The sequence below is a fragment of the Porites lutea genome, chromosome 3, assembly GCF_958299795.1.
Source record: "Porites lutea chromosome 3, jaPorLute2.1, whole genome shotgun sequence".
Lineage (NCBI taxonomy): Eukaryota > Metazoa > Cnidaria > Anthozoa > Scleractinia > Poritidae > Porites > Porites lutea.
In genome coordinates, this window is record NC_133203.1 from 36,569,007 (window position 1) to 36,582,800 (window position 13,794).

General features: G+C 38.9%; 1 protein-coding gene across 1 annotated transcript; it reads left to right on the top strand.

Moving 5' to 3' along the window:
* The first annotated feature begins 5,215 nt into the window (after window positions 1-5,215).
* Window positions 5,216-10,396, top strand: LOC140929679 (cell adhesion molecule Dscam2-like). Its single transcript, XM_073379408.1, has 3 exons — window positions 5,216-5,490; window positions 6,363-6,650; window positions 9,011-10,396. Exons 1-3 carry the CDS (start codon window positions 5,400-5,402, stop codon window positions 9,361-9,363), a joined length of 732 nt encoding a protein of 243 aa, XP_073235509.1. The 5' UTR covers window positions 5,216-5,399; the 3' UTR covers window positions 9,364-10,396.
* Window positions 10,397-13,794: the final 3,398 nt, after the last annotated feature.

The following is a 13,794-nucleotide window of genomic DNA, read 5'->3' on the forward strand; positions in this document are numbered from 1 at the left end:
TTCGCCTTTCAGCTATGTTTTGTAGTCGCGAAAGAAAAGAGTTACTTAAATTCCTTGTAAAGTGATTTCATATATCCACATTATTCCAACTCAGCCAATTTGACCAGTGTAGCCAAAATCCCTGGAATTGATATATTAAGAATGTATCCAAGTTCAGAACGAGAAAGAAGAATTGGACGCTATCCATGAAGGCACAAGACACACTCTCGTACCCAGCGTCTTCGTTCCCCTTGGCCAGCGGTCGTCAAGCCAGCATGCGCAGTAAGGAACGAAGACTCAAGGTACGTGATTGCGGCACAACAGAAATGAATCAAAAAGTGTGACGCATGTGCAAAATTATTTTAAACCCCACTCATTTAGGGCTGGAACTACTATCTTTTATGAACCTTATGCTGACTCTGCTTTCATAAATTTAGTCGTCACTCATCATTCGATGTTAGCAAACGCTTTGTTTAAACTTCAGACAAAATGCTATCTCAGAAATGGAAGCATCTGAATTTGTTCTTTGTTTTTTTGTTCTGTTTTGTTTTTATAAGGGATTTTGATCGCATACCATTTGCCCTGAAAAAGGCGCTGGAACAGGATTTTAAAATTAGAAGTTAGCTAAATATTTTCCAATAAATCTTTGACCACCCAATTATTGACTCTTTGTTGTTTGAGCACGCCTCGAACCGCAGAATTGCTACCCCATGACGGTCTAGTTTTTTTTCTAACTAACGTATTGTCTAACAAAAGGAAGTCGGTAAAATGTATTTGTTCGGCTGCGCACGCCTCGATGACCACGACTTTGTTACCCTGGGGTCTCTACAAGGAAGTCGTGTATCATATCTGAGAATAAACTTGTTTTAATCATCATAATTATTTTTAGCATTATTACTTAACACCATGAAAAGAGAGTCCCAATAAATTATTGCGTTGGGATATTTGAAAAAGCCTGGAATAAAACGTTTCAACTCAGTTACACCTGCTTTCCAAGCACTTGCTGTAATTCCTGTTCCAATGCTCGTCTCTTTGTTTTAAGTTTTCTTCTCTTTCTGGTTTTGATGTGAGCTGATGTGGGCGAAGTTTTTCTTGATCGCTTTATAATAAACACAATAGCAGCGTTATGTCATATTAGGTGGGAGTTGGTGATTTGAAAATATTTTTTCTTTATACAAAGGTGGGATTTTTCTTTCGGCTGTGGGTTTAAAAAGGTCAGTTATTGGAAGCCTGTCATAATAAGATAGTTTTGTAATCGCCTTTTTCGCCTTTTTCGCCTTTTTGCGCCCGTTCTTTAACACCGGAGAGCGTCGTTTTAGGCTAATCGTCTTTTACAGAGATTTAGATGACGAAACTGATTATTGATTTTGAGTTGAATTGTAAAATAGCTCAAGTTCAACTGTGCTACATTATTTTTGTTTTAGATTTTTTGTTATCTTATGAACGCAAATGCCAGAATCTCTAATTATGAATCAGCAAAATAAATCATTACGGAAGTGTTCGTTCCCGGTTGTTGAGCAATCAACAAGAAAAAAATGCTCCGGAATCTTTCCTACTGACGTCTACAGTCTAACCTTGTTGAGTTGATTCATGCTCCCAAAAACGAGAAGTCGAAAGACAACTGCAGACCTGATCATAACAGGGGCACCCAATGAGAATATGGTTCAAAACCACTTAAACATATCATTGTTAAACGTATTTTAGTATTTAAACGGTAGATATAGGCATATTTTTATCCCCTAAAAATTTTTCATCTGTTCGGATTTCCTAGCCGAACGTCTAGTGATCCGAAAATTATAGGGATCAAAACTGACCTTTTCGAAAATTTCAGCCAGAAAAGAGGCTCCCGAAAATTCTAGGTGACCTTTTTATGGTAAAAAGTCGTTAAAAATGGGCAATTATACAATTTTTTAGATGTTCGAAAATCCTAGGAGAGGCAGGCAAGCAAGAAATTTTGCAACAAATGTTTCGAAAATTCTAGATCTCAAATCGTCTTTCGAACAGATATTCTTCCGAAAATTGTCGTTGGGTGCCCCTGTCACAACAACGTGTATGGACTTTTCATAACAACGCGAGTTCCGCTAATTTAGCAGGCTCGTTTTAAATCAAGTCAGTACGAGCTAAGAACTTAATCGATCATACTGTAACCTTGTACCTTTCTGGGTCAAACAAAGCCATCACGAGTTATTTTTGCTTCAGACAATCGAACTATTAATTCGTGATATTTTGATAAATAAGCGGAATGAGCCTATTGTATTTGAGGCAAATACTATTATAGGGCGAGGAAGTGGTTTGAAGCCACGAAAACCTTTGATAACACTTCAAGGCAGGTATTGGAGTCAGCAACGGGCAAATTAAGTGCATGTGTGGTCTTGCATTTATTCAGTGACTCTCTTGGCCGAAGAAGGGAAATCATGATAGCTATAGTTAAACCGGCAGGGGAATAAACAAACTTACACCAATGGCAGGTGAGCAGTAAAGCCGGCAGAGTTGATGGTCCCGCGAAAATAGGTGATTAAAATGGGTTATTCAACTACTAAGTCAAGTTAATTCAGTAGCTTGATGCTAGGTCAATATGAGTCTGCGAAATACTGAAATCTTGTATTGTAAGCAATACCTTCCTTAGCTTACTGACTGCTACGAGCTTTATAACTTATCTTTACTATTGTCTTGAAAGGAGCTGAGAAGTTACCAGAGCAGTCTTCCCACATTAATACAGCCCAACTTTATAAAACGTGCACTTTAACCTCTTGAAAATGAAATGCTCTGCGGTCTTCGTGGTTATCCACCCTCAAAGTTAGACTAGAACCGAAGGAGATTCTAACTTTGGGTCTGTGGATAAATTACTTTGATCTAAAACTGTGAACACATCTACAACAGTGATCCAAGAAAGAGGCCTCATTTGTTATAAGAGAGATGTCATTTTGCTAAAGCTGGTTTCAGTACTTGAAGGCCATATATGTAAGCACCTTTTTCCCTATTTTAATTTATTCGGAACCCAACCACTGTTCTATCGGCGTTAAATCGCACATATAAAATACTCGTTCTTGTGAAAATTCAAATCCTGCACAAAAAAAAACTTCATGTATGGCTACAGAAAAATAACGCATCTTAAATATCCTAGTCTTCGCAAGGAATTCGTTATTGGTAAACTTCTTGTTGTAAGCAAAAAAGAATTGAAACCACAATACAATGATGCAGAGCAGATATCAAACTGCTTAAGCCGATTTTCACTGTGACTTCCTAAAACCAACGTAAGGAAGTTGAACCTGTGGCTTTGTAATACTTCTTGTATCACATGGAGCTAGTGTTTATGGACTGCTAATGATATCATCTTAATCCAGTCTGGAATGCAAAATAACAAATTTAATCCTTTTTTCCCTTCGAACTTTTCATTAATTGGTAAATCACAAAATTCGTTACGTTTAAAATGCAGGATCTCTAGAGTTGTACAAGGAAATAACAAATCCAATTAAAAATGGAAACTGTGTAAGTAGGATTTACTTACATAAGGGTTGGGCAAGCGCGGACGGAGCAGGAGATAATTCTAGCCTGCGTGGCAATCCCCCTCCCCTTTTTCCCTTCCTCCCTATCCCCTACCCCCTACCCCTTTCGACGCCTGCTACGCAGGCTGGAGATAATTCCTGCCCTCAAAAAATTAAACAAGAACTGTTGAAGTATGATGGTGTAGAGTTTAAGATATGAGCGGGTTTCCGATGGAGGGTGGAGAAAGCCCCAGAAGCATTCGTCCAGCCGATTTCGGGAAGTACGCGAATGGTGAAATACAAGACCCGCAGGGTCTGGTATCTACTTTATGCAGGACGCGTTTGCACTATGGGGTCTGCAGAAGTTAAACTATTTAATTATGTTGTGGGTTATTTTCAAGTGACATGAATGACAAAACCACTAAGCTGATATTAGGAAGCGACGAGAACTTTACTTCTGCTGAACAGTCACACGGTTACAATTATGCTCTTATTTCTAATCACTCCATGTGGGTTGCCCACTCCATGGATGATATAAAGAAATTAACCATGCCCTCGCGAAGAAAAGGGTTGATTAAAAAAAAAACACTGAATGAACAATTATTCCATTGATTTTGGGTCCGGGGGAGGCCAGTCGTGGAGCATCTAATAAAGACAAGAAAGTACTGTAATTATCTTATTTAACTACAGAGGAGTGTTGGTGATGAACGAAAAAAAGGCAAAGCTGGTTTTACAGTAAAGGAACTTGATATAAATGACAATATTTTGAAAGGTTCTTCAAGCTGCTTCACTCTCAAATGTCGATAAATTACAGCCCTACGTTTTTATGTTTATCTAAACTGTTTATACAACTTATTAGATTTACGATTTGAATCCGGTAATTCTGGTTTGTCATACTAATCTTTTTATTACTTTTTTTATTTTCATGCCTAATAATTCAATGTTTAAGAGCAGTTTTTTAGTACGTGCTTCCACTTTCCCCCATGGTAGAAAACACTTAATTTAGAAATGTACGATCATTGTATGTTATGTGGTAATGTTTGTTATTCTTTTTGAACGAAATTGTCGACAACTCTATTGTCATGGGCAAAAAAAGAACAGAAGGAAGGATTCTAATGAACAATCAACAATGCAAGCAAAAAAATAATAATGAAAGGATTGTTACGAAATAAATTTGAGGGATGACCGAGTGCCCTTGGAATCTTGCCTTAATTTCGTCTCCTTGGCGCAGACGTACCAGCTTATTTCCGTAGCCGATGTCAATCCCAAACAGACTTAAAGAGAAACTTTTCAACTTTCTTATTACAAATATAAACACATACCATGGTATCATTTGATACTTAAGTAATGTTCAAAGACATTTCATTTGAACTGGCAAAGTTCAGAGATCTTTCATAAATTCAAAACGATGTCGTCCTCCCGTAGAATACAAATAACCTGACGGTATTGTTCTCCAAAGCAGGAGCAGCGCCCACAAAAATCATGTCGAGGTACAAATTGAAACGACAGATTAGAGTAGATACTTGCACTGGTTATGCTCGTTGCTTGGAAAGCAAATTCTTGTAATTTAATGATTGCATTAATGCACCAAAAGGAAGCCAATAAAAATGGGCGGATATCAATGGTTATCTTGCTGATTGCGGTGGCGCAATTCTAACAATAAAGGGAAGTTGGAGGGCCGGGAATCCCTTCCTATTTCGACATGGTATTTTTATATCTAACAAAGTGTGATTATCCTCAGTTGTCTGGTGTTTATAAAGGGCGGATACCCGCCAACAGAGGGTCCATCAAATAATACTGTATATAAATGAAGGCCAATAGGACTAAGGTACACCTTCGTGTTGCGGGGTTTTGCCAGAACACGAGCGAACTTGGCTTTGGAGATCCCTCAGCAGAGTGAATTAACGACAGTTAACATTCTCGAAGGAAGCAAACATGGTGAAACAAGTATACCTGGAAGAAAATTTTGGGCTCTTTTCCCCGAAATATTTGCTGCTTTGCTTTTTGTCATGCCTCGTTATCGCAAGTAAGTTAGATGTGTTCATTTTGTGGGGTTTTCTCTCAATCAGTTTGGTCCAAAGCCTTACATTCTCTTAAATTTTTGGAAGCTACAAAAATAATTCCTATCACCAAAACTTTTATTTGTAATTTGTAATATCTAAACTGGTCAGCACCTGTCGTTATATGAATAATTTGCAGGAATCACGAATTCACATACAAAAAAAATAATTATGACGTGGCACGACCTGTTAAAATCCGTGAACAAAAAAATGATTAAAATCTGCTGAGTAACAAATGATAAAAGGTATAATCAATCAAAAATAACAAATACATCAGACAGTGAAAGGTTACAGTATTTCCACTTTAGGGTCTATCGGATTGAGTCGGAATACATTTTAGAATAAACTACATCTGGACACTGGTGATCTAAACTGCCTCGTGGCGGCATTTTAATTCGCATACGCTCTATGTCTTTTCGCGGCCGAGGATAAACATTCTCCATTTTTCTGCCGGTTTTAGCTGAAAATTTCCTTACATTATTCTAAAATTAAAGCTAAGACACTTCTGTTTTAGAATGTATTGGGTATATAGATTACTCTTGGTGCAGGTTTTAATCGCTTTGTTGGCTAGTTTTGCCGCTCAAGTTTTATACGGTTAAGCTAAAAGGTTATATTGTATTTACAGATTTTCAACACGAAAAATTATATCATTTTCGAAATCTTAAGGCCTTGGGTTTGTTCTTAAAATATCCTTAAAATTACGCAAATTTCAGCCTCGATATTCTTATTAAAAATATTCTTTTAAAAATTAGTGTAATCACAGCTTCCTCTTGCCAGGTCACGTTGCTGCCTAAATGCTTGATTGACTCTCATACAGCTGTCTTTCTGTCCCTTGTAGGTACTCATTCACAAGCATGCAACAATCGTCAGTTGTTTGGAAGGGATTATACAGGTCAAATCGAATGTCCCTTTACTGCGCAAATTGTCTCCTGGTTCAGAGATAATAAACCAATTATTAATGGAACGGATGACCTATATCAAATAGAGGAACGGTTAAGCAATGGTAATATTCGTAGCAAGCTTTTCTTCTCCTTTGTCCGCATGCAGCATGCTGGATTCTACACTTGTAAGGCAAATACAAGTCACAACAATACAAGGAGCTGTAAAGTACAAGTTAAAGTTCTCTGTAAGTATTAACTTTCAGGTGGCTTTAACCGAATAACAAATTAGTTGGTGGGTATAATTAAAACCAGCCAGAGGAAAACCCCAAAATTCTGCGACGCTACCACTGGTTTTCCCGCGAAATGACGTCTGAGAAACGAGCGCAGAAGTTCCGAACTGATGACGCATCACTACCCAGATCTGAGCAGTGCTTCTGCTTGGTCGTGCCGGGTGGGAAAATTCCTTCAACCAATCAGAATCACTACCCAGATCTAGGGACTGACGCGTCATCAGTATGGAATTTCTGCCCTCGTTTCTCAGACGTCATTTCGCGGGGAAACCAGACGTGGTGTCGCGAAATGTCGGCTGTTTAAGCAGGCTACGTACAAACTTGGAGTCCACAGATATATCTCACCGAATTTATGCAATCTGATAATGTTGGATCTGGCTAAATTGCGCAGTATAACACATGTCAAAGTATAAACATTTTATGCGTGGCCTAAACTCTTTTTAATAAGAAACTTTTTTATATACTAACAATGTGGGTTAAATTAACGAAATTTTAAGGATGCATGACAAAGACGTTTTCGAGTGTCAGTGGAAGTAAGGAAATTCGATACAATATATTCGCAAAACTTTGTCGCATGAACGTTATTATACCATTTAAAAGTGTGGTATCCTTTCCATTTCTAACACAACGATTAAACTGTCACTTGACATGAACAGTATATCAGCAGTTGGCATCAATGATATACGGTATACGGATATCAATGATTTTGAATCCTTCGGCTGTAAGGTTTAAAAGCGAAAGGGCATGTGCGCACAGAAAGCCCCATTTTTCTCCCTTTTCAAAATAATAATACACGTCCACCTGCAGTGCATTCGCATAGTTTTCACACAAAAACGCTAAAACGATGAAAATACGATAGCATGCCTTACGGAGCGTGCATAACGCTATATGCTGAAGTCTGCACAAATCGGCTCCTGATGTATGACATCATCATCGTATTCTAATGACCTCCGTTTTCGTCCGTCCACACGTGAACGAGAAGCCGGCGTTTTCAAAAACCTCCACTCTGAAGTGCCTTTTTGAAAAGTTGCGTTTTCCGTGACCGGTTTCGCCTGTTACGTGCGGAGGGTAAGCCAAGCAGGAAATAAAAATCTCCGTTACGCTTTCAAACAAAAACGGATACGTGTGGTCGAGGCCACACAAGAATAAAAAACTATTTACTTTATTTGAGTGTCAAGGTATTTAGCACGAAAGTACTAATAAGGGACACTATATTAACGTCTCCTACGGGAGACGGGACCGCCATTTTACATGGTCATCCGAGCCATGTGAAGGTCTAGCAGCTTGAAGTGCAAAGCAAGTACCTTCATGTCTCAGTTATTTTAAGACCCTGAGTATTGGTCCGGTCCCGAATCGAACCCGCGACCTTCCGCTGTGCAGTCAAGCGCTTTACCAACTGAGCTAATCCTGCCGCGGTAAATTCAATTCAGCCTAAAGTCGGCAGAAAAAAAAAGCATGCGCAACTTTGTCATGAAAAATATATTAGTGAAGAACGAGTTACATGATCCTGTCATAAAAAAATTGAGCATTGACAACGAAGTTTAGACTCAAGGATAAAAAAAAATGCACCAACGACCTTTTTGTGCGATTCCATCTTAGACTCTTTCAGCTTGGGGCACCGGCACTCCGCTAAAAATGTTTAATCCGCCCTTGAACCTGAAGCCTCGCTTAAGTTCAAATGAAAAATACTTGGCACTTCTTGGGTTTCTCAGTGGTATAGTGACTAGAGCGCCCAAACAAATATTGTGGGGAGGTCTGCATTATTAGTACTATTAAATATTTATGTACCTACTTATTTATTTTTTATTTTTACTTTTCTATTTACTTATTTATTTATTATTTATGCATTCAGTCCAGCACTAGCAAATGACATATCGGAGAATATCACATTTTTCTCTAAATGTAGGTGACACGGATTTTTCCCGCTGGGAAGGTTGATTTACACGGGAAAAAATTGAAGTAGCGTTCTTGTGGCGATTTTTCAATTTTTAGCCATCAAAGAATGGTACATAAACTCCTTGACTCTTACCTGCCTTACGCATCCACTGACTCTCCTGAGAGGGTGTGTTTAAAAAGCGGGGTGTTAGAAACAAAGGCGGGGCGCAGCAAGAGTCGGTAATAAAGGGGACCGCATGCTTAGGTCTGTCCGGAACGGCTTTAGTGGCTTTAAACTCCAACGAACTCTTGCCTCCAGATGTGTCGGCCGATGGCACAGTTGGTGTCACTAGCTGAGATTGCATAACAAACAAGATAAAACGTTCAAGCTCTGCCACTTGGTGTAACAATAATCTAATACAACTGCATTCTGTATTCAGGTCCCGAGGGCTATATTTCACCAATTTCCAAAAGGGTCAGAGCCAAGGAGTTCTCTTCCACAAGTTTACATTGCTCTGTATTGTCCTGGTCACACTGCTGGTTTGGTCCTGTCGAGTTGACGTGGGAATATGGAAACAGCACCCTCCAAAACAATACTAAGTATACAATTAAGAAGCGTGATAAAAAACGTGAGTGTAGAAATAGACTTCTGGAAGCCGAGTTTTCTCTCGAAATTAACAACCTAACAGCTGGCGATGAGGGAATGTATTTCTGTAAGATGACGTGCGACTTTGAAGAAGAAAAACAAGGAATTCAGTTACGTGTTCAACGCCCAGTTGCTCAATTCACCTAGGAATGGTTCAACCTCTTAAAGGGGCTGTGTCACGGCAGTCCAGTTCATTTTGTTTAATTTTGCCAATTACTCGTCCTCAATCGCTATGGAACTTAAAGTAGGCAAAGAAATTACATGTCAATGACATCCGAGACAAACAAATATGTCTCCTGAGTATTATTTTTGAAGCTGTAAGCAGCAGGGATCAACTTTGAAAAACTGTTAGGCTGAATAGTTTTCAAAAACCCGAATTTCCATCCGTTTCAATCTTCTTCAGTTTTGCCCATCCGTGGCATCTGTTGTTTCTGTTATGTTATTTTAACCTTCCTTTAAAGTTTTAAGCGGTTATTTTTGTGTTTCTCTTAATTTAACGGGCATTTTGTAATTTCCTAATTTGGCTGAATTTCGTGACACAGCTCCTTTTATGTACCCATCCCATTTCCTTTCAACCGCTCCATGGGTGAGTAGCCCATTTTACAGTTTCAAGTGAAAACGAGGCTGGGCCGCGTTGTTCAAAGCTGGGTTATGATAACTCAGGCTTAGTGATATGAAAGTGTAAAAAGCTAATTCAGTTTCATTCTTATTGTCTACAATTTGATGATAGGATGCTCTAAAAAAACGTAGAAAATTATTCGAGAAAATGCTTTTGAACAAAAAAGAAAGTTACCGGGATCAACATTTGAAAAAAAAAAACCCTGGGTTTACTAAGCGTTAATCGGCCCTCGAGCAACTGGGCCCTGGAGTTGGCCATATTTTGATACAACCCTCCCCACTTTCTTAGGTAGATCATGTTGTTCATATGCTAACTAGCATATTTTTAAGCATAATTTTCATAAGAAAAGGAAAGAGGTTTGTATCAAAACAAAGTCAACCTCAGCCTCATCTTCACTGAAAGGCTAGGATTCTAATCCCGCAACTGTAAAATGGTCTATTTCTGACTATGTGATGATGATAAAAATGAGAATTAGAATTCGTTGAAATATTAACTTTGTGATATTTGTTCACTCATTTTATTTGATTTTTTTTTTAACTTTTACTGAAATAAAATTGAAAGACCGGCACTCTCTGTCAGAGCATGTAGAGTTTCATATTATTTCATATTATTATCAAATATGGAGTTTAACCCCTTGGTGACGGCCCATTCTTTATTTTTGGACTGGTTTTCGGCTAATTAGCATAAAAATGGCTAAAAATCGAAAAGGGCATATTTTACGCCTAATCCGGATATGTAATTTGTTATTCGTCTATGCGCATCGCATAACCGAAAATTTGGACTTGTTTTCTTATAAAAGTTATTTTTTCGTAAGGTCTTCTTTAAAAACAGTTTTGTTGCCCAGTTTACCGTCCTTCTTTTGCATGGAATTGTGGCTGGCTAGCTATTCAGAAAGGGGACCAATTTAAACTTCAAAGAGTAGTAGATAAACAGCGAAATTGGCGGTGGAGATTTTCCCCAAAAATTTTTGGTGAGTGTAACTCACAAAGGATTGGGCAGAATATTCAAAACTAGGTATTGGTGTAAAGAATTATCTTTGCTGACATTATTTCTTACCAACTTGTTACTAAACTGAAAGCCAAATTGGTCTAGGAAGGAAAATAGGCATCGTTCAATATGGAAAGAAAACGACCAAAGCAATCCGTCGTCAAAGGGCCCTGTCCACGCTACTGCGCTTCGTTGAAAAAAGCGTTCATTTCGATGCGTTTTGGCCAGTCCGTCCACACTAATACGCTGACCGTTTTTGAAAACGCTCTTGAGAGTGGATCAAAACGCAACGAAAACTCACGCTTGCATATCGTAGAGGCTATGTGGACAGTCCAAAACGGCACAGTCAACCAAACGCCTACATGACCTCCTAATGTAAAAGACGTTAACAAAAACACGGAAAAAATCATTTTTTTCCAAAGTATAATCAGCCACAGAACACGAACAAAGGGCACGAGCAAAGTTAAAACATGAAGCAAAAGTCATGTTCACGGGCCCACCAATGCCCATTTTTCACTGGTGCAGGTCTAGGCAGACTTTAAAACTCGGTGTACTAGGGGAAAAGCCGCATAATTGTCCACTCAAAAAATCACACTGTCTGCGATTTAATTTGGGATTTTTTAGCCAGGCCTCAGTCTTCAGCAGTTTTTACAGTTTGTATCAATTTCTCTGACCCAATATGAAATTGCTTGCCGCGCTGACTCGTAAACTCCGAGCAATATTTTTCTTTTAAGTGATAGCCTACGTGTAGACACACTCTCCTCCCGCTTTTCCTTTGGGTGCGGCTACACGTAGGCTACTAAGTGACAGTAGATAGAGAGCACTTGCGGGGGTGGGGAAAACGATGAAGCCAATTTTACCTCCCTATACTCTACTCTGCCGACTGAAATTGATTCTGAAGATTTCTACGGCAATCCCTCTTTTTTCTCTTTTCTTATACTTTCATTTATTCTTTTCACACATTAATGCAAGACGGGGGGACCTGATGCAAGACTTGTTTAAATGTAGGTGAATGACCTTTGAAAAAAGTCTAAACTAGCGCCTACTACGACCACGACAGACAAAATTGCGTCTTATGTTTCGTGCCATTTGATCGCTTTATTTTCCTTACACATCAGTTTGGATCTCTTTGCAGACTTGATTTATAGCCAGCAAATTTGCTTAAAGGCTTCCGAACGTAATAAAGTAAAGATTAGACGACATCCAAATTTTATCTAAGAGTTTTACATTTACACGACAATGTGTCCTTATTCGCAATCGTAAATAAACTGCAAATGATCTTTTAGAAGTCATTGATCTTCTGGTTGCACAGTCGTCACTGAGTCGTGCTGATGACTGCGATTGAACTGTCGTTCCGAATCGTTTGTTTAGATGAAAGACATGATGACTATGGAGCCTTTCAACACAACGAGCTCGAATACAAGTTCACAACAAATGTTAAAATCTTATTCGGTTTTGGGGAGACTATGTACCAGGTGTGATAGTACCGCGAATCTAGGAAATTCTAGGTGCAGTTGGGCGGGGGGGGGGGGAGGTAAGGCGACTTGTGCGGGATTCTCGTCCCTTTATCCTTACCCAATATCCCACCTGAATCATAGTTCTCAAGAAACGAATTTTTTAAAACCAACACACCCTTACATTAGACTCTGGTTCCAGACTCGAAAGCACAACCCCAATTCAAAACCAAACGGTCAATATACTAGATCCTTCAGTTTTCTTTTTCGTTTCCTTTTATCTCCTCAACTGAAGTTTTGTCTTCCAAACCGAAAATATTGGATAAATTTGTTAAAATATATATATATTTTAATTTGTTATACTATTGTGTTTACTTCTTCATCGCTTTGCTTCTGGGTCAGTTTAATATACCGTTTCCATACATTTTGCATAAAAGCTGTTTGCACTCGATCCAGCTGGGTCTACAACTGAAAGATCGGGCACCACACTCAACATGTTTAAGGGATCAAAACCGTACTCTTTGGCGTCGAACAAACCTAGACATAAGGGACGCCCCCGGTAAAATTTCACATGTTTCGTTGACATTCAAGGGCACCGAAGGCATTCTCGTATGAAAATGACGGGTTTGCTCGTCAGAAAACGAAGATTAAATCCCTAAACCCAAACTGGGTTTGGCTGACGCTTTATGTAATATACCTTTCTTTATGTCCTTCTTTACGAACAACACTAAACGATAAGGTTAAGAGCAATGATGGCACTTTTAATTAGAGTGGGGCCTTCAGTTCGCGAGGACCCGAGCTCGATCCCCGGTGACATCACATCCATGTTTCAATTTCTTTCCTCTTATCTTTAACTAGCTTTAAAATACCCTCAAACGGAGCACTGATGGAGTGAGAGGCTTAAATGAGCGCATGGTTCCTTTAGCTTTCTACCTTTGTGAATATCCTTAGTGAGAGCATGGATCTGTAATTTTCACTGAATTATTATTCCTATGCGAGACGAGGAGAACCCCGTCATTTGCATAGGAGTTTCCCCAGGGGGTAAAGGGCACAGCAAAAAAAAAATATATGTTTTTAAATTTCTCTTCCGATTAAATGTAATTTATTCATGATTATCAGGTCTGATCTGAAATATGAGTTGTCACAATGTCGTTTCCAGGGCCATGTAACCTTTATGAAAAAATAAGAATATCTACATTGCAAAGCATGTGCCGACGGTTAGTAAACTGTTGAAGAGTTGACAACGTGAAAAACCGTCAGCTGAATCGAAATTATCATTTCTCAAATTTTAATGTCCTGTCCTCCTGCTGAGACGTGATCAAGCTATTGAATTAAATCAACCAAAGAAGTTCGGGTAGTCATAAAGACTAAGAGCCAGGTAAAAGGTGCATAACTTAAGTCGAGAATGATGCAAGGCTTACCGACAAATTGCTGGAGATTTATGCAGTTGCCGCCGGCGACTTCAGAAGTACTGCTACACAATGACGCATCTTTCCTCAGTAAGGAGTTTCATCGTTT